Source organism: Amblyraja radiata, chromosome 2 (assembly GCF_010909765.2).
Source record: "Amblyraja radiata isolate CabotCenter1 chromosome 2, sAmbRad1.1.pri, whole genome shotgun sequence".
Taxonomy (NCBI): domain Eukaryota; kingdom Metazoa; phylum Chordata; class Chondrichthyes; order Rajiformes; family Rajidae; genus Amblyraja; species Amblyraja radiata.
In genome coordinates, this window is record NC_045957.1 from 65,850,957 (window position 1) to 65,872,719 (window position 21,763).

At 40.9% G+C, this 21,763-nt stretch overlaps 1 protein-coding gene across 1 annotated transcript in view; it reads right to left on the reverse strand.

Annotated features, from left to right (window-relative positions):
• Nucleotides 1-11,769: 11,769 nt before the first annotated feature.
• The window catches only part of ice1 (interactor of little elongation complex ELL subunit 1), a 41,145-nt gene continuing 31,151 nt past the window's right edge, over nucleotides 11,770-21,763 (reverse strand). The window contains exons 14-18 of the mRNA XM_033048158.1: nucleotides 20,658-20,818; nucleotides 18,899-19,089; nucleotides 17,472-17,578; nucleotides 15,337-15,435; nucleotides 11,770-14,769 (exon numbers count right to left, since the gene is read on the reverse strand). Coding sequence (XP_032904049.1) covers nucleotides 14,573-14,769; nucleotides 15,337-15,435; nucleotides 17,472-17,578; nucleotides 18,899-19,089; nucleotides 20,658-20,818 — 755 coding nt within the window. The 3' untranslated portion in view covers nucleotides 11,770-14,572. The remainder of the gene's footprint in view (nucleotides 14,770-15,336; nucleotides 15,436-17,471; nucleotides 17,579-18,898; nucleotides 19,090-20,657; nucleotides 20,819-21,763) is intronic.

Sequence of the window (21,763 nt, forward strand, 5' to 3'; positions counted from 1 at the left end):
ACTTTTTCCACATTTTGTTATGTTACAGCCTTATTCTAAAATATATATATATTTTTTAATCATCAATCTACACATACCCCATAATAATAAAAGCGAAAATGGGTTAGAAATGTTTGCAAAGTAAAGGGCCTGTACCACGAGCATGCGACTCCATGCGGCAAGCGTGACCTAAAGGGCCGGTCCCACCAGCATGCGCCTGCATGCGGCAAGCGCGACCAAACCAGAAGCGGGGGCATGAAGTTCGAGCGAAGTCCGTGGGAAGTTCGCGCGTGACGTACGGCGTCAAGGCGGCTGCGGGCCGGCAGGCTGTTGCCGCGCAGAATTTTTGAACACGGTCAGTTTTTCGGAGCCCCGCGCGATGTCGGGATCAGCTCCGCACAACTCCATATGGCTCCGCGGATCGAAGTGGGACAGGCCCCGCAAGGCCATACAGCTCAAGCGACCACGTTAGGTTGTGCTTGCCGCATGCAGGCACATGCTGGTGGGACCGGCCCTTTGGGTCGCGCTTGCTGCATGGAGTCGCATGCTCGTGGGACAGGCCCTTAATTAAAAAGAAATAACTGAAATATCACATTTACATAGGTATTCAGACCCTTTACTCAATACTTTGTTGAAGTACCTTTGGCAGTGATTACAGCCTCAAGTCTTCTTGGGTATGGTGCTACATGCTTGGCGCACCTGTATTTGGGTAATTTCTCCCATTCTTCTCTGCAGATCCTCTCAAGCTCTATCAAGTTGGATGGGGAGCGTTGATGCAGAGCTATTTTCAAGTCCCTTCAGAGATGTTCGATCGGATTCAAGTCCGGGCTCTGGCTGCACCACTCAAGGACATTTAGACTTGTCACAAAGCCACTCCTGCGTTGTCTTGACTGTGTGCTTAGGGTCATTGTCCTGTTGGAAGGTGAATCTCCGCTCCAGTCTGGAGCAGGTTTTCATCAAGGATATCCCTGTACTTTGCTCCATTCATCTTTCCTTCGATCCTGACTACTCCCAGTTCCTGCCACTGAAAACATTTCCACAGCATGATGCTTGTGATGTCTTTACAATCAATGTAACAGAAACTCGTGCATGAGCCTCGTGACTGAGGTCAAGTGACCTTCAAGATAAAAGGCAATGATTGCAGAATAAACGGGCTCTTGCTCTGGAACACAAACCCGGTGTGGACCTGTCTTTTGTGCTAGTCACAACAAAGCATTACCATCAGATGAGAATACCTTACATGGTGTCAGAAGAAAACAAAAAAAAAGGGAAAGAAGTAGAGGAGAACAAGCCTCAAGCGTCCATGGAAGAGAAGTAGTAGAGGAAGGTTCAAACAGGACAGTGGAGCCACTACAAGACTGACGAAACAGAGTGAGCCCGGCCGGAAGGAGTGTCAGCCCGGTCGTGAAAGCCCCGACGCAGGGGAACAAGGTAAGGAAGAAGGTCAGCAGGCAACCAGTATCGGAGGTCTGGAGTGACCAGCGGTGGAGAGACGTGCAGTCCCGACACAGGGGAGCGAGGTGCAGCCCGACGAGAGGTGCAGTCCCGACGGGAGAAGCAGCGACCAGCATGGCAGCAACCAGGTGAGCCCGAGAGCCAACGGTGGGCAGAGAAGCGGGACCTGCAGAGAGATGAAGTGACAACAGAAGAAGCGAAGAGCAAAGACACAGACACATGTGGAAGTGCTGTAAAAGAAATTATATTGAAATGCTGTATGACATGCTGTAAGAAATGGGTCTCTCCCAATTGGGTGTTGTTTACCTGATATATACTGCCTCGGTACTGTTGTTTTTTTTCTCACAGATATGTGATGCCTCGGTTCTTTTGGACGTAAAAATAATACAGAACCGTGTAATTATTTTGCTCTTTTCTACTGATATACACTGCCATTGTGCTGTGAGTTAAAAAAACATGCATATGGTACTGTTCAGTCTGCACAGGTGATTCGGGTGTACTAATTGGGGGGCAATCAATGTTTTGTCTTGATCATGCAGTTAATTATCTTTTCTCTTCTCGCTCATCGAGGCCAAACTAAGTTTGTGTCTGTTAATTGTGTATTCAACAGCTGCAGGTGATTACCGCAGTTCATTATCTCTTCTCTTGTAGCCCTGTGTAGCAATGTGTAAAAAAACCCTGGATAGCCGTGGATGGAGCATCAGAAGTCAGACGCCCAGATGGGAGAAACCTGGAGAGAGGAGCCCGTCTTCCAGAATCCAGCAGTAGTCTCCCAGAAGGGTCTTTAAGGAGAAACTTAGTCAGAGGAGCCAGTCTCTCAGGGGTGAGAAATGGCCAGAGGAGCCCGTCTCCTAGATGCCAGAAGAAGTCCCCAGAAGCCTAGCTAGACGAGAGGTGGGAGCCAGTCTCCCAGTCGCAGCTGAAGGCAGTTGAGAGAGGCCCTCTGCTAGAGTGTAAAATTAAGTGGACATCAGGGGAATTGATAAACAAAGTGAAAAGGGGGAGATGTATGATCTGTAAAATGAAGAGGGAGATGTGATTTCTTGCTACGTTATGTAATAAATGTAATATGTATATAACGTTATGTAATAAATGTAATATGTATATAACGTTATGTAATGAATGTAATATGTATATAATGTAAATACAAGTGCCTGTAACATTTTAAAAGTAAAGAGGGAGATGTGATGTCTGTGATGTCTTTGCAATCAATGTAACAGAAACTCGTGCATGAGCCTCGTGACTGAGGTCAAGTGACCTTCAAGATAAAAGGCAATGATTGCAGAATAAACGGGCTCTTGCTCTGGAACACAAACACGGTGTGGACCTGTCTTTTGTGCTAGTCACAACGCAGCCTTACCTCAGACGAGAATACCTTACAATGCTGCCACACCATGCTTCATTGTAGGTATGGTATTGGCCAAGTGATGAGCGGTGCCTGGTTTCCTCCAGACGTGACACTTGCCATTCAGGCCAAAGAACTCAGTCTTGCTTTCATCAGACCAGAACATCTTGTTTCTCATGCCTTTTGGCAAACTCCAAGCGGGCTGTCATGTGCCTTTTACTGAGGAGTGGCTTCTGTCTGGCCACTCTACCATAAAGGATTGATTGGTGGAGTGCTGCAGATATAGTTGTCCTTCTAGAAGGTTCTCCCATCTCCACAGAGGAACTCTCGAGCTCTATCAGAGTGACCATCGAGATCTTGGTCACCTCCCTGACCAAGGCCCTACTCCCCAATTGCTCAGTTTGGCCAGCTCTATGAAGAGTCCTCGTGGTTCCAAAGTTCTTCCATTTATGAATGACGGAGGCCACTGTGCTCTTCGGGTCCTGCAATGCTGCAGAAATTGTTTTATACCCTTCCCCAGATCTGTTTCTCGACCCAATCTTGTCTCGGAGGTCTACAGACAATTCCTTCGTCTTCATGGCTTGCTTTTTGCCCTGACATGCACTATCAACTGTGGGACCTTATATAGACAGGTGTGTGCCTTTCCAAATCATGTCCAATCAATTTAATTTACCACTGGTGGACTCCAATCAAGTTGTAGAAACATCTCAAGGATAATCAATGGAAACCGGATGAACCTCAACCCCAATTCTGAGTGTCATAGTAAAGGGTCTGAATACTTATGTAAATGTGACATTTCAGTTATTTCTTTTTAATTACTTTGAAAAAAAATACCTGCTTTCGCTTTTTTATTATAAGGTATTATGAGGATTGATGATAAAAAAATAATAATAATCCATTTTAGAGTAACAAAATGTGGAAAAAGTGAAGGGGTCTGAATACTTTCTGTATGCACTATATCTGAGATTGTTGGATTTTAAAAGAATCCAGAGGACTGTAACAGAACCAGATATTAGATGAGCTTCTGTTACTTAAACTTGTATCGGGCATCAGTGGAAAATCCTAGGAAGCCAATGGTAGTGGTCAGAATGGCAAAGGGATAAAGAATTAACATTGTGGGCAATTGAAAGCTCGCACTCATTGTTGGGGACTGAACAAAGATATTCGTAAAACAGTAACCCGATCTACATTACATGTCTTCAGAGTAGAGGATACCACTTGTGAGTACTAAATGGAACACTCTAGTTTAGAAGGCTATTTGTTATTATGCCAACAACCCCTTAGTGACTTGGTTTTACCCTGATTAACTGCTCTCCCTTGCATAGCGTTAAAATTCTTAAACAACTTTATAAAGCGATAAGACATAATCAGTAAATATTACATTTCCTCTCTACTGTTCACTTCTTTATCAGATCCCTTCCAAATTGTTTAATTTATGACAACGTGAATGCTCTGGTGAGCTTATTTAGGAAGCTTTAATTTCATAACCAGCATGGTGGCTGAATGCTTAAATCAAACTATGATCATAGAAAAAAGGCCTGGAAGCACATTCATTTGAGTAATTTGATGCTAATTAAAATAGGTTAGAATAATTATGTAGGAATAAATAAGCCAGAATTGAATCAAATCAAGACAAGATTAATTGTATGGTAACTAATTTCTCTCTGAGAAGCTTTACTTATTTAGCAATTCTACCTTCTTTACATTTAAATTATGCTCAGAGGGAAGTTAGTAGAAATGGCTGCAACACGCAGGTTTCTGCAGCTGGCTTTAACGGGCAGCTTCTATAACACTGCTCCTAGATTGTTTGTGAATTCAGTGCAGGTCCTGGAAAATGGCATTTACACAATTATAGGCTTGTCGGAGATGTAGTTTAGTTTAGTTTATTGTCACATGTACTGAGGTACAGTGAAAAGATTTTGTTGCGTGCTTACGAGTCAGGGGAAAGCCAATACATGATTACAATCGAGCCATTCACAGTATACAGACACATGATAACGGGAATAACGTTCAGAGCAAGAAAAAACAGTAAAGTCCGACCAAATATAGTCTGAATGTCTCCAATGAGGCACATAGTAGTTCAGGACTGTGCTTTAGTTGTGGTAGGATTGGTTCAATTACTTGATAACAACTGGGAAGAAACTGTCCCTGAATCTGGAGGTGTACATCTTCACATTTCTATACCTTTTGCCTGATGGAAGAGGGGGGAAGAGTATGGCCAGGGTGTGACTCGTCCTTGATTATGTCAGGGAATACTGACATATTATGTCAGGGAATACAGGCTACTTGAATATGTCAGCTGTACTGGTCTTGCCGAGGCAGAGTGGGGTATAAAGGTTGGCATTTCAAGAAACGCTGCAAAAGATTGTTCCAGTTTATTTCACACATGCCTGTCTAAATAAAAAAGACTATTGGCCCCACCTGCATTCATGTACTGACACAAGCTGACTTTTGAGTTTCCTTACATTTAATTCTTTAGGTTTATTGGCTATCATGCAGAATTAATACTACTACTACTGCTTTGTTTTTATCGTTTTTTTAAATTGGATGAAGTGAAATAAATTAGAATGTGTCAGTGAAGTGCTAAATGTGAGAATGCATTCACAGCAAGTAAGAGCACAGTGGAAAGTAATTGAAAATAATTGAATTTACTAAAACATCCTTTGGTTTTATGGTGGGAACTCATGGGTTATTTGTTCTTCCTGCGATGCTACTTGAATATGTCAGCTGTAACTGCTTGTTTGAAATTTAATTAACTGCAGAATACATAATATAAGTAAATACACATTCCGAATAGAAACATAGAAAATAGGTGCAGGAGTAGGCCATTCGGCCCTTCGTGCCTGCACCGCCATAGAATAGAAACATTAGCAAAGGAACTATGGATCAAATTTGGAGACTTTAAGGGCTCATTTCTTGCAGGCTGCCTTGTGTCGGAATAATTGGTGAAATATTATTAAAGATTATAATTAAGGCCTTTAAATAATCTGAAACAGGTTTCAAGGTAATGATATTTGTGTAGCGGCAGATTTTTATATCGTTCAAGAGATTACTCCCTCTAGCCACAGATGACATGGTTAAAGTAGAATGTTGTAATACGCATATGAGCTCTCCGAGACCCTCTGAGCTTCTTCACAGATAAATCTTCATAACAGTCTTTTGATTAATAGTTACTTTATTGTTGAAGATAAACAATAAGGTATACATCCGACCTTATTCCCCGACTCGTACACTTTAATCTTCGTCAAATTCCAGCATATCGCTTTAAACGTTAGAAAACTCCTCGTGTCTCGGTTAAACGTCACATGGTTGAAGGGTAAGCCTTCCCCATATAACTTCAAAACTAAAACTAAAAACTAAGCTTCTGCGCAAGAAACCTAGCTCCAAATGGGAGGGGGAGTTAGTGTTTAGCAACCGGGAGATCAGGTAGGTTTAGGCGGATTAAGCGGAAGTGTTTGGCCTGTTCAAACGAGCTTCGAGCCTGCACTTGGTCTCGCCGATATATAGGAGTCCACACCTGGAACAGCGGATACAGTAGATGAGGTTGGAGGAGGTGCAAGTGAACCTCTGCCTCACCTGTAAAGATCGCATGAGAAGAGATTAGAAATCTTCAGACACTGAAGCTGCTCGACGTGCCAGAAGATTTCACTTTGCACCGGCTGGAGTCGACCCTAATGGTGTAGATTCCAGCAGAGTCTGACCGTGATCCCGAATGTCTCCTACGTAAATTCCGACAACTATGTGAGTTACAAATTAATGTGAGCATTGAACGATATAAAATTTTCTCAATGTCAAAAACAAGGAGAACCTGTCGAGCTATATGTCAGTGCATTGAAGCATGTCGCAAGTCAAAGCGATTGAAAATAGTTTGATACAAGATCGCTTAATACATGGCATAATGAATGATAAACTACGAGATGAATTGTTGCGAGGTTGGCCTGACCTTAGAAGCTGTTGAAAAACGCTGTCGTATAGCTGAATTAACCAACGCTAAAACACATTAAAACACTAACATCTTCTGCTGCTCGCGAAGTCAATGCAGCCAGCGTGTCTAGTCAACCTACTGCTCGCCCTTTCCAGGGCCAGTTAACAGCCCAAGATGGATTGCTAATTGCTTTAATTGTGGCGGTTCACACACTGCAGCTCGCGACCGGTGCCCTGCATATGGCAAACTCTGTAGATTTTACAATAAAATTAATAATTTTGCAAAATGCTGCAGGTCACGAAACAACAGATTTCAAATGTGACAGTATGTCTACTAGTTAAACCAGGATGAATATCCAAGCTCTGGGTTCGCACAAACAGACGGTGACAGCACAGAGATTAATGTGCATGCTTTGTCTGGCTTGGCGTCCAAACTGGATCCCAAGGTCGGATTGCTCATTAACGGCCAAACTCTTTATCTTAAAGTTGAGAGCGGAGCTCGCTGCAATGCAATTTCGCTGACTGTCTTCCAACAGCTGCAAAACACAGAAACTCTAACGCAGACGACTGCATAATTTATCTTGTTTAACGGTGCTCCACTACACCCTATCGGCCAAGTAAAGTTACGTTGCTGTCTCAACGAGCGTGACCATATCCTGGATTTCTACATGGTACGCGAGAAGGCACCATCCATACTGGGTGCCAATGCATGCCATGACATGACATGGGTTTAATTTCCTTCAGCCTTTCAGTCTGTCCACTGACTGTAGACTGTGATTTCACACATCACATTTTAACACAATACAAGGATTTGTTTAACGACGAGTTGGGCAGGTTGCCTGTGAGATACACGATTACTATTGACCCTGAGGCAATCCCAGTTGTTCGTCCGGCTCACAGGATTCCCCATGCTATGCGAGACCGTGTACAAAGTGAACTTAACAGAATTGTGGCTCTTGGTGTGATTTCAAAATTATCTCGTCATTTTTCCGTCCACGGATCTCCAGGCAAGCTGCTGACTGACAATGGCAGTCAGTTCACCAGCCAACAATTCAGAGAGTTTGCCAAACGCTGGAATTTTCACCACATCACCAGCAGCCCTGAATATCCACAGTCTAACGGGCTGGTTGAACGGGCTGTCAGAAGTGCAAAACAACTCATGGAACTCTCTCACAGGGCTAAATCTGATATATTCCTGGATTTGCTCAACTTACGCAACATTTCCCGCGACCCTGCCTTGGATTCATCTGCTCAACGATTATTGTCAAGGCAGACCCGTACCACGCTGCCTGTAGCAGAGCAAACGTTAGTCCCACATGTCTTTCCGCCTAAGGAGGTTCAAGCCAGGTTGCAACAGAAGCGTGACGTTCAAAAGAAATGGTTCGACAAGACGAGCAGGCCTCTGCCACCATTGACCAAAGGACAGGTGGTCCACTTACAGACTGACAAAGGCCATGACTGTATTGGGGTGGTTTCTGGTCCTGCTTCGGTGCCACGCTCGTACATTGTTAGAGCCGATGACAGCACCGACCGACGCAACAGACATCTTCTGCCTGTGAACGAGCCAATTCCTCATCATTATCCAGATCGTACAAGTTCATTTCAATCTGCATCTGGTGACCCTCACATGCTCTTGCCAGCACAACAATCCATGCCTGTGACAGTTCCTCTGTCTGTTCCATCTTCGCCTGCGCCAGTCTCCTGCTTCGACTCCAGAGGCGTTGGTCCACTCCCCCACGGCGGTGAAATCGCCTGCTCTTTCCCCAGGGAAGAGGAATGGAGATGGCCTCTCTCGAACACGTGCCGGTCGTGTTTGCAGGCCGGTCGTGAAGTATCCGCACTATGTTTGACTACATAGTGATTTTTGTGAATTACGTTGTGATTTTTGCTTTGCTTAGTTATGGGTATACAACGTTATTGATTCTTTAAGAGGGGTTATTGATTCTTAAGATGTAGATTAGTGGCTCATGTTATGAGTCATGCATTTGTAGTTACGCCCACTAGCTTGTTAACATCACGGTTTGCTGCATTCCGTTGGTCTTAAAGTGAACTCTTAAGTGAGAAGTTGTATTGCTTGTACCCAATAAACTCTATATAACCTGACGGTGTGAGGCCACTGTTATTACAAGGACAACAAATCGACAGTCGATTAGGTCTGCATTTACAAGCTTTTAGAAAAATGAGAACTCATTGATATGGGGGCGCTGCACTGGCAGCGCCTGTCGGCAGCGTGTCCGTCTTTTTTCAACTTTTTTTAGTATGTTTAAAAGTCTGTTTTTAATGTTTCTTTGTGTGTTATGTGTGGGGGGTGGTGTGGGGGGGTAAGGGGGAAACCGTTTCGGCCGCCTCTTCCATGGAGAGGCGACTTTTTCAGGTCGCCTCCCCCGTGGCCTAACAGCAGGGATCGGCGCGGACTTTCCCGGAGACGCGCCCGGAGCGTCAGCGGTGGGCGCAGCGTGGACTCTCGGCGCGGAGCGGGTGAGACCTCGCTGGAGGGGAGCGCTCCGTTATGCTGGCCCGCAGCAGCCTGAAGCAGCGGTCTGCAGAACTCCAGCTGGTGCGGCGTCTACAGCCCGGGATCTCACGTTGGGGACCCGGGGGAAGAAGAAGCTTCCACCGCCGGCCCGTGGTCATCTTCTACCGCGGGTGCGGCATGGACTTATCATCTCCCCTGGAGGGGAGCTTCGACCGCCGGCCCTGCAGACTGCGGTGCTTCCGGCTGCGGCACGGCAGGTACTTTAAAACTTTGACCGCCGGCCTGCGGCCTACACCAGCCTGAAGCCGCGGCCTCTGGTTGGGAAGAGCCGATCCTGGACTCACCTTGACTTTGACTTTGTCCCTTACCATCTGGACGCCCGCAGCAACGGCTGTGGAGGGTGGAGGTCCCGACCATGGGGGAAAATGGAGGAGGACTGGCCAAGCTCTGTGCCTTCCACCACAATGATGAATGCTGTGGTGGATGTTTGTGTAAAATTTTTATTGTGGTTGTGTTCTTTATTATTGTACCGCTGCTGGCAACCCAAATACCACCGACCTTGGTTGTGTGGCAATTAAATTATTTCAATTCAATTTCAAATTATTTCAATTCAATTCAATTTCATATGTGCACGCTGACCATCAATCATACTACTGCCATCCCACCTTCTCATCCACTACCTATGCACTATGGGGAATTTAAAGAGGCAGATTAACCTACAAGGATGCAGGTCTTTGGGAAGAAACTGGAGCACGTAGAGGAAACCCACATGGTCACAAGGAGAATGTGCAAACTCCAAACAGACAACGACCTAGATCAGGATCAAATCTGAGTCTCTGGTGCTGTGATGCAACGGTTCTATTAGCTATGCCACTGTGCTGCCCATTACTCTGACAGATCCAGTACCTGTTTTAGGGCTTTTGGAACCCACAACTCACTGACTCCCACTTCGCCATAAGGACCAGGGACAACTCCCACTACTGTTTGAATGTGTGTGAGTGATTGGTGGTGGTCGGAGGGGCCGTAGGCGCAGATTGGCAGCCACGCTTCCGTCAGTCTGCCCCAGGGCAGCTGTGGCTACAGAAGTAGCTTACCACCACCGAGTGTGACTGAGGAGTGAATGAATAATGCGATGTAAAGCGCCTTGAGTATTAGAAAGGCGCTATATAAATCCCATCCATTATTGTTTGAACCCTAGAAATCATCTAATAAAGCAAATCTCACCCTCCTCATCTCTCCCAGTTAGCAGATCCTAGGCATATCTCCTGCAGTACGGTTTACTCCTACAACATCGCTAGTGCCAAAATAAATTTATGCTGCCCATCCTCGGTGCCCCCCCAATGTATGGTATGTTCTGACACTTAAAAATACAAAGGAATAAAGTGAAATACGCAGCCCATCTATTGGTCATTGCAGTAAGTGTTCAGAGTTGTAAATTGAAATCCTGAAATATTAAGATATCATTGATGGTCTTAATAATACTGTACACACCACTCCCTTAAGCTCATTGCTGTCAATGAAATACGGGAAAATAGAGGAATAGGTGTTCTTTATTTACAAAGTATGAACACCATTCTTTATTTTGTTTGCATTGGGTAATCTGACAGGCTATGCGTTTGACAGGGTGGGCATTAAAACAACCTGCTAATAGTCAGTAATCAGGAAATAACACTATCACTGCCTATCTCAATCCTATCAGAAAAATAAACTTTATACCAAGTGTTTTAATTGAATGTTGTAGTATTAGTCCTTCAGGGTTGAGGATAACTTATTTCCACTCCAGGTTCATGGGTTGTGTCATGGCTAATAAGGCCATTGTGAGAATCATGGACTTAGGCAGCGCAGGTGGTGGTTGATGGGGTAGTTGCATGTATGTCATTCCTACTCTGATACACAGCCCAAGTAGTTAGCTCATGGGCAGCTCTAGCTGATACGGGGTGGGGGGGAGGGTAAATCCATAAAAATAAAAAAACTCAATAGGATGCTTGCATTATCTTAAAAACTAAAGAGGGAATAATCCTTTAAAAAAATGGAATATCTGGCACTAAATAATAAAACCCGATGACTTAAGATAAATATAAGAGAGACAAGAATGTGCTGATGCTGGAATCGAGCAAAAAACAAAATGCAGAAGAACTCCGCAGATCAGGCCGCTTAATTTTGGGGTCAAGACTCTTCTTCACAAATAGTAAGAAGTTGGTGAGATTTGAAAAAGCGTTGTGCTGCCAAATGAGGAATGTTTTGGAGAAAGAATCCAAATTGGAGAATCAACGCAAAGATACATCAGGGAATATTTGTTGTGCGGTGTCTGTGCAGGCAACCCAGAGTCAGGCTAATGCTAAATTAGGTGTTACATTTGAAATAATGCCTTTTGTGACTTTCCAGGGGGCATGTTAAATTTAGCATACAAGTAAATGGTGAAAAGAGATTTATTCTAGCTCTGGATAGCTCAGTAAAATGGAAAATGGTAGAGATTGGAAATGAGGCATAAACTTTAAATGTTTGTATTTTTAAAAAGCTTGTTAAATGGCTTTATCACAATATATATTAGTCCTTCTAAGCATTAACAAACCTCAAAACAGACAAGAAATGTGATTCCATATTTTACTTTAATATAAAAAGTGTTGCACACAAAAATTCAAGAGTTTGTATAAAAAGTAAAAAAAAATTCTCGCAAGTGTTATACATATTTACTCAGTAATCTTTGTACAGAACCCAAAACCTACATTGCACCTGTGACTTTATACATAAAACATTCCTAAATGGAACAAAAATATTCAGAAACAAAGTTTCATCTAATTACATGCATTTACAGAAAAAAACATTGTTTTTCCACTATGAATAATCATATGTACATAGCTATAAGCAAGGCATATTAATCTAAGTTCTGCTGATCCAGAGACTTGGGGAAACTCAATTGAAAGCACCAACCAATACATTATATACACAGATATTATTGTTTAAATCTGTACTCTCTTATCCAACTGCATAAAAAGAAATATACCAAATTACCATGGCACACAGGTACAGATTCATAGCTTTAGCTAATATGGTCTGAAGTGAAATGGAAATATGGCGAACGATTACTTTATTTGGAATTGTGTGGTCATTTATCCTTTTTTTTTCTAATCCAAATTTTTATTATTGTACCAAACATCCTATTGAATTCAATTTGTAAGTACAGGGTAAATAGAAAGACCAATTTGGATAGTGGCTCACTGGGAATAATTTAAGGTGTGGTATGAACAGAACTTAATCTCTCCTGTTCTATTGCTCGCAATACCTCCACCCCATCCTGCAGTGTATAAATGTGGCCATCTCCCCATTTCCAACCTGCAATTGCTCTACAAAATCCAAAATGGAGAAGTTAATCCTCACCAAATAATCACTAAATGGCGGTACAGCTGGAGATAGATGGAAGGTGGTAAAGAACGCGGTTAAAGTAAAATATGAAAAATGTTTAGAGCAGCTCAAAGGCAAATTAAATACTTGTTTCTCTTCCTTTACCCATCCCATAATGCTGGACCTCCAACATTTCCCCCTGAAAATTTTTGTTTTCTTTAAAAGTACGGCTGATAATGAAATATTCTTTTATCTCACTCTCAGTACTCTCACCTTTGCCTCGACAAACTTATTAACAACTGGTGAGGAACATTAATGCTAACACTTACTAGTTTTTTGAAATTAGTAAACTGCCTTGATAACAGAAAAGCTTGCAGTATCTCTTCACATCCTGAAATCTTTCATTGCAGAGTTTGAAAGCATTAAGGTTTTAAGACTTAAAAGGTGAAATACTGTAATTACTCAAAGAGGCCAAGATATAATTAACATTGCTTCATTATAGTCTGTGTTCAAGTATTCAAAATGTTTCTTCTGTGACACTTTCAAGAATGTGCTATTCCAATTTTTGATTTTAATCAACTCAACTGATGATATAAACAAAGGAAATAATCACCACACTGCTCTCTGTAAGTAACATGGTCAAATACTTTGAGAGAATTCACTTTAACTATGATTCCTCAATCATTTTCCCTGGGCCACACTGTAATCTCTGCACAATGTAGGAGTTCAGAGATAAAAGTAACAACTAGTCTGAGAAATACCTTGTATATATTCCCGTTACCTGTACCGATGCACACTTTTTATTGCCGTGTCAGTGGATGGTTTTCAGTGGCACAATCCGGACCTAATATTCTCCCACCCCACCTTTCCAGGAGGGGAAAGTGTTATTTCAAACCATGGTCTCTTGTCTTTATCAAACCTTTGATTAGGATGAAATAGGAGATATTACTCAAAAGGAAATTAATAATAAGGTTTAAAATGAAGTAAGCCATATTTATTATTATTTAATTAATATATTTTTGTTGTTTTAACTATTTTCTATTCTTATCTTAAAGTCTGGATTTCTGAGCCCATTTCTAATCTTAAAGTCTGTATTTCTGAGCCCAGTAACTTTGTATCACGTTTGTTTCAGAATTGGGGAAAGAGTCAGAAAGTGGAATTATTGATTAACTCTTTGTAAAGAGCAGGCATGATTGCTGCCTTCAGTGTGATAAGACTCCAACTGTATGCATGTTTTGTTTAATTTTGAGAGAAGGTATATAATCAATAGCAAAATAGGAAGGGATTGGTGAGAAAGAGCAGAGTATTCTGCTGCAACAAAAGGATTTGAGTTGAACTATGGAATGAACGACGTGATGCTGTCGAACCTCATCACGGTTCAGCCTGAGGTACATGAACAATGCAAATTGTGGTCCTGCTGAACTAATTATGTTGCAAAAATGACTGATTCTTAAAACAACTTCAGATGGTGGGTGACTAAAGCTCTTAAGCATTTGGAAAACACCTTTCCATGTACTAGCATTTCCAGATTATTTCAGGGATAGGATTATCATCAGTGAGGTTGATTTTGGAATCCTGGCCTTCTGCAAGAAGCACTCGATTGGTAAATAATTAAAAACAATCTAGCGTTTGCTTAAATCTTGGTACTTTACAAAATTATTTCAACTGTTTGTTTAAAACAGAATTTTTCAATTACGTAAAGTCTTTTTTTTTAAAAAAGGATAGAATAAGTTTATCAAAAGCTCTTTTTAGTTGTCTCTGAAAATTGATGCTGAAATCACCCTCCATTCAGGCGTGTCACACAATTGCAATTCCTGATTGTATCATCACTTGCTTCACATCTCCACATGAAGAAAGGAATTTGGGTGATGATGGAGGAGAGAGGGTGTCGAGGTGGATCTCAGTACTTACCCTATGTTCAAAATTGTAAATACCAATACTGATTTATTTCAAATATTTTACAGCAGTTTAAGTTATCATCTTTAAGTGGGTGAAATAAATTAGTTGCCTTTCATCTATCTTTCAGTTCAGCAGCTTGTTGGATGCGATTTTCACAGGTTCTGACTTTCAAAGTTTAATCTTTCACACAAAGTCTCCAGTTCCATTAGACATTTGCTTGCCACAGGAGGGATTGGTTCAGTGACTGATGCTTTCCACTTCTGAAGGGACTCCAGAGCTCCGTTTGGGTTACTAGGTGCCAGGTCATAAACGGCATAAGCTGCTGATAACTGCACAGGCCATGGTACACCTAATGTTGCAGATCAGAAATCAGAATTACGTTCTGTACAACATTTAATCAAAAAATGATACAAACATTTTGTACTATTTACAATCAGAAGCAGTGATTTTTTTAAAGCACTTATCTATAATGGTGCTGTGAAATTTGGGGACTGAAATTTATTGATGAATATCCATGACAGGCAAGCAAGAGGTATCCCCATTAGTATTGGATTTGATATTTTAATATTTTCATGCACAGAAACTTACAAAAGAAACCAGCATTTGTTTAAATTAAAAATATGTATTTTACATTCATTTTATGTGTATCTTGGTGTCCAAAGTTGTATATGTATAAAAATATTACATTTATTTTGCAAATTAATCAAATTAGTGATCAGGGACACTTTTAAACATGCTGCAAACTTTTTAAATCCTTACTTTTAACAATGAAGTAATTGTCAGTTTCATTTGTTGATAATTTTACAAATGGAGTTTCAGGGTAAAATAAAAAGCAGTTCTTGAAGTTATCTGATCTGCTTGAAAGTTTAAGCAAAGCAAATTTTAGAAGAGAGTGATATGTCCGGGGAAAACATACCTTCTTGAAAAGCCTGTTGGAGGAACTTGTTGATTACTGCTGCAATATTTTGTACAGCCATTGTAGAACTTTTCTTCAGTCCTTGCTGACCCAGGCATCCTGATAATTAAATGGAGCTCAGTTAAAACCAAATGTTCCAGAAAACAATTCAAGCCAGCATTAGATTTAGCAAAATATCTGAAATATTTGATTGAAAAAAATAAAATCAATCTGCTGCAGATATTAGAAATATAAAATGAAATCTCAAACTGCTGGGAACTCTCAGCAGGTCAGGAGCACCTGTGGGAAGAGAAATGGGAGTTCATGTTTAGTACTAACGATGGGTAATAGAACAGAGAAAAATACAGCACAGGAACAGGGCCTTCAGCCTACAATGTCAACATGGTTAAGACTAACTCTGATCTCCCTGCACATAATCCATATCCCTCCATTTCCTGCACATCAATTTGATTATCCAAAATACACAAACGCTCCTATCATATCTGCCTCCACTCCCATCCCCGGCGAGGATTTCAGGCAATTTTTACATTGTAGGCTGAAAGCCCGTTCCTGTGCTGTACTTTTCTATGTTCTATTACCCAATTTTTAAGCATTCAATTATTAGGGGCAGGTGTACTCATCCAGACCAATGAGGAGTACTCTATCACACTCTTAACGCCTTAGGAATTATGACAAATCTTTGGGGAGTTAGTGTGTTCATTGCATGAATATCCTGTATCAGATTTTTTTCTAGTTGACATGCCAATACTAGTTAAGCTTTAGTCTACTGAAACTCCCATCCCTCATGCAGTGAATGGTGGTGGACTAGCTGATGGTGATAGTGCAGCACTGCAGCAACATCATAGATTTTCTTACTCCGGCCTCTGTGAGGGACTCTCGACCCCGTGACTCTGATGCAAAAGTATTACCAACCGCGTTACATTGGACACAAACAGAGCAAGTCAAACAGTGAAGCACTCATTTCAAATCAAAATCAAAACACTGTAGATGCTGGAAATCTGAAATAAAAAACAAAATGCTAGAAACACTCAGCAGATCTATGGAAAACAAAACTATTCAGACCTGGAACATTGTCAAGTTAGTTGAGTTTTAGGTTGCAGAGAATGCCGAGGAGAGGGATGGCTGGAACAAAGAGTATCTCTCTCAATGGGTATGACCAGATGATGTAATGTGACAGATAAGATCAGATTAAGTCTCTGTCTGTAATGTGTTGCTAATGTAAGACTGTTGGACATACCCAGCAGGTCAGACTATACAGAAAAACTGAGCAAAAATTCTGATGACAAATAGAAAGACAGAAGAGAATCCCTGATCAGCAACTGAAAATCGAGAAATTGCAGATGCCAGGAATCTGCAATAAAAGCAGAAAAGGCTGGAGTGAGAATTGATTCAAACCCTTCAGATTGCTACATGCCAAACTGGAAGATGGAGTGTTTCCCTTCAAGCTTGCATTAGATTACATTAGACCTTGTTGTACAATGTCAAAGACAATGGAGTTTAAAAAGCAAAGGCTACTTGTGCCAAGATACACCAGAGACGTTTTCAAATATTGTAGCTGCAAATTATGATTGGCTGATTGCTAAATTTCATTTTAGAAATACGTTAAATTTCAGTAATTTAATATGAAACCATTGGATAGCCTTAAAATTGGTTGATGTGGGTACTAAAGTGCTGCCAATTATTGATTTCCTCCATTATTTCTACTAAATTTTCCCCTGGTTGACGACACAAATGTTTGACTTGACATTAATGGCCTTAATTGCTGTAAAATCCATTAGCAACACTTCACAAAAAAAAAGCCGCATCTAATTTGATAACCTCCTTTTGCAAACCTTTGCAATTAAATGGCACATTTACAAAGGCGATAATCTCAATATTATTGAAGGGATCGCTTCTGTGAATGTTTGCATTCTTTAATACTTTAAAAAATAATGTTAAAGAGAAAAAAACATGGCAAAATATATCATCTGCAGAGGATTTAATTGATTATTTCATTGGAAGGATTTTCAATGTACTGGCTTTGTCTTGCACTAAACGTTATTCCCATATCATGTATCGTCTTTCTGCTGTTTAGCATGCAACTGAACTGAAATTAAACAAATAATCCAATAGTCATCAGCAATCAAATTAATTACCAATAAGCCTCATGACGCCTGCTACTGTAACATCCTGAATATGCAGCACATTTCTGTGTCCTTTTCTGCGTTTCATCCATTTATCCATCACGGGCCACACTTCCTTCCTAAGGTAAAAAAAAACAGAGCAGAGAAGTCACCCATCATTCTGAAGGTAAAATACACCATAAGCTTCCTAGCTAAACCAGGAACAGGACTATTCAGTAAAATAATATCAAAGTAAAACACATAACTTATGTATTTGACATTTTTCGAAATTCCAAAGAAAGGGAAGAAATTATATCCCGCAAAGAACAATTTTACAGAACACTGCTCATCATCTTTTATTAATTTCTCTGTGATTGTTTTACGTCAAGCTCATGGTGAGACAGACAGACAGACAGACAGACTGACAAACCATTTAAATGAAGGTACACAAAATTGCTGGAGAAACTCAGCGGGTGCAGCAGCATCTATGGAGCGAAGGAAATAGGCGACGTTTCGGGCCAAAACCCTTCTTCAGACTTTCCTTCGCTCCATAGATGCTGCTGCACCCGCTGAGTTTCTCCAGCAATTTTGTGTACCTTCGATCTTCCAGCATCTGCAGTTCCTTTTTGAACCATTTAAATGATATGCATCAACAACTGTTAAAATTTGCTTTAATGGGATCCTATAGAACAATTATTTTAATAGCAAGGCATTCTACAATGGCATTTCAGGGCTTATAAAGGGCCTGTCCCACTTTCACGACCTAATTCACAACCTTTTTTACTCGCGAACATTCTTCATCAGGCTAGAAAAACGCCCCGACCTACTTATGCCATGAGTACCTACGACTAGCATCACAACATACCTACGACCTACCTACGACCTCGTGAAGACCATGCAGCGAGTACGAGTCAAGGGCAAACTCGGCAGAGGTCGTGAATTATGTCGTGAAAGTGGGACAGGCCCTTAACTCTCACGCTGGTGCTGTGTAATTGTAAATTGAAAATGTTCCAAAATGTTTAAATCGTTATTTAAATAGGCCAATGCTGAGTGTACCAATACAGTCTTTCAAGGGTCTTGGTTTTCACTCAGGAGACCACCATTGCATGCATAAGTTATGTATGGTACACGTTTTCGAGAAGCAGTTATGAATATAAACCCTGCAGATTGCATCCTGCTCAAGTCTGGGGATCCAAGACTTATGACAGCGTTTCTTATGAGGCAGCTCATGAAGCTATTAGAAATTGAACCGTGGATGAGATGTTTCATGCAGCCTTTGTTTTACCATTATATATGGAAGACATTGAATACAAATATCGGGATATATTAAAATTGGTGCAATAGTCTCACTGTTATTTGAAAAGTAGTATTTGTTCACTTTCAATAGACAATAGGTGCAGGAGTAGGCCATTTGGCCCTTCCATGCTTAGTAATTGGACTAAAGAGAATGAAAGTAGTACCTTATGAAACAGTCATGTGTCCATGTCCACTGCTGTTGAGAGCAGAGCAGATCAATGGCAGATATCAACTCCCACATATCACCATTGAAATCCATTCCATATTCGTTACTTGTTTGGAATCTTACTTTAGGACTCTGCTGCATTGCTACAAGGAAACTTGAAACCAAGCTACTTATGTCCAAAGGTGGATTCTAGAAAATATACAAAAATAATAAATAAAGCATTTCTAGGACTGCCAATGGAATAGCTCAATATTCTTTCACCGTTGCAACTTGCGAATGAATCCAATAAATAATAGATTATTAAGAGGAGAAAATAGCGTCTGAGAATAAACTAGCAAATCTTATAAAACATAGGAAAAACTTCTACAAGTATATAAAAAGAAAGAGCAGCTAAACTAAATTAAGAATTATATTGGGGATTTATTGCAAGGAAATAAAAAAAAGTAGGAATTCTAAATAATGATTGAGGATTTATCTTAGTAAAAAAACACCAATCTTAAAAATAATTAAGGGGCAACAGAAACATTGAAATCATCTGCAAATTTAGGAAAAAAACGTTAGAAATTATTTGCATCATTTGGCACCAGTTACTATTCATTTTTAATTTATTTAGAATAAACAAAAATTGCAAAGAAAATAGATAAACGAGGGGCTAGATATATATGAAATGAATGGTATAAATTTGAGAGACACATTATTATATCACTGGAGTCATAGTCATACAGTCAGAATTATACAGCATGGAGAACTGCCACTTCGGCCCACCTTACCCACTTGAAGTTACAAATTAGGCTTGCAGTTTTAGTCATTATTATCATTCAGGTGAAAATCTGATATATACATAGAAAATACTGGAAACATTCATGTCTGCCCTCTTGAGGGTGTGTGTGTGGTCACATCTTCTCGAAAAAACAACGTTCTAACGGTAACATTTTCACATATCCCGATAGAGATTTATTCCCTAGAGTCCGAAATCGCCTTACCTGAAAATGTTTTCATTTATTTCTCGAGTTATTCATGAAAATGCTCACAAATCCAATAAAACGTAGAAAATAAACCGGCGCTTTCGCTGATGACGTCACAATGGATCTGCCGTCTGCTCACGCTGCGATTGTCCTGCGAGTGACGTCACCGCCCCACACCCCCACCTCTGCCTCCCCCCCCTCCCTTCATAAACCTGAAGCTTGGGCATCGCTTTCTCTCGGGCATCGGGCGCCTCTTCTCTCAATCCCCCGGGCTTTGAAGACCGAGCAAGTCAAGCACTGTACTAGAACTGTTTGCTTAGTACGGGTGTCAGAGGTTACGGGGAGGAGGCAGGGGAATGGGGTTAGGAAGGTAAGATAGATCAGATATAATTGAAATGCGTAGTAGACTTGATGGGCCGAATGGCCTAATTCTACTCCTATCACATGATCTTATGACTTTTGAAGATTGGCCTTTTTAAACATCTTTCACGGCTATAATTTTAATAATGAATCTGGAATACTTGCACTTTTACTTTAAAGAAATGTCTTTGCAAAATATAATAATAATCTTTCAAATAAGGTTTGATTCTATTATGCACTAGGAGCAAGATACCCAAAAAGTATGTAGTGACTAACTTCATTGCTGATAAGGATAGCAGCAAAACTGCAACCGCAGCAGCGAGTGATTATGCATTATATCTTCCTTATATAAAAACAAAAAAGTTATATGCCTACTTATTCAACTACTAATGGCACAGAAGGGAATGTCCCTGTAAATGTAATAGACATTACCTTCTCCCAGTTGAGGTATGCACTCAAACAATCCAGAACGTCTCCTTTGGCACGTTGCTTTGCAACAGCTTGCATAGCTTTATTAACTGGTCCTTGCATAGAAAAAATATTTTGCCAAACACTTAAGATGATCAACAGGAGTTTGCTCGAGTCTGGAAAGTCTGAAAAACAAACCATACCAAAGTGCAAAGTTAGTGAGCAATTTACACCTGTGGCCTCCACACTTCAGGTTTATGAATAATAACAACAAAAAACATTTCATATGCGAGATGGAATAGAAATAAAACACAAAACCAAACAAAACTGAGTTAGATAGAGCTCTAGGGGCTAGTGGAGTCAAGGGATATGGGGAGAAGGCAGGCACGGGTTATTGATAGGGGATGATCAGCCATGATCACAATGAGTGGCGGTGCTGGCTCGAAGGGCCGAATGGTCGAATGGCCTCCTCCTGCACCTATTTTCTATGTTTCTATGTTTCTAAAATTCAACAGAAGATACTTAGTGAAGCAGAATTTTAGATATTCACTTCATAACCTACAAAAAAATAATTTAAATTCAAGAGCAAAATAGTTCTTTACAAATTACATGATTTATGAAATACATTGCAGTCTCAACATTACAAAATCTGAGGTCTCTGAAAAATACCTCAAAATGTCAAGCCATTTCACATCAAACTCACTCATTTGCACCTGCAGATTACTTGTCATTGTTGGGGTTAAAGATATTGAGTCAACCAACAACATTGCCATAGAATCATTGTACTTGGACTTTAGTGTTGGTCTGTCAGTACTTCGCACTATCCACAGCGACTATTCAGCAGTCCTTAGCAGCATAAAGTATCCCATTTACATCTATTATAAACCCACTGATTCCCATAGCCATCTAGATTACACTTCTTCCCACCCTGCTTTCTGTAAAAACTATCCCTTGCTCCCAATTCCTCCGTCCCAATTCCCAATTCATCTGCGCCCAAGATGAGGTGTTCCATATCAGGTCATCAGAGATGTCCTTATTTTTTAGGGAACGGGTGCTCCCTTCGTCCATTATAGATGAGGCCCTCACTAGGGTCTCCTCGATATCCCGCAGCTCCGCACTTGCTCCCCCTC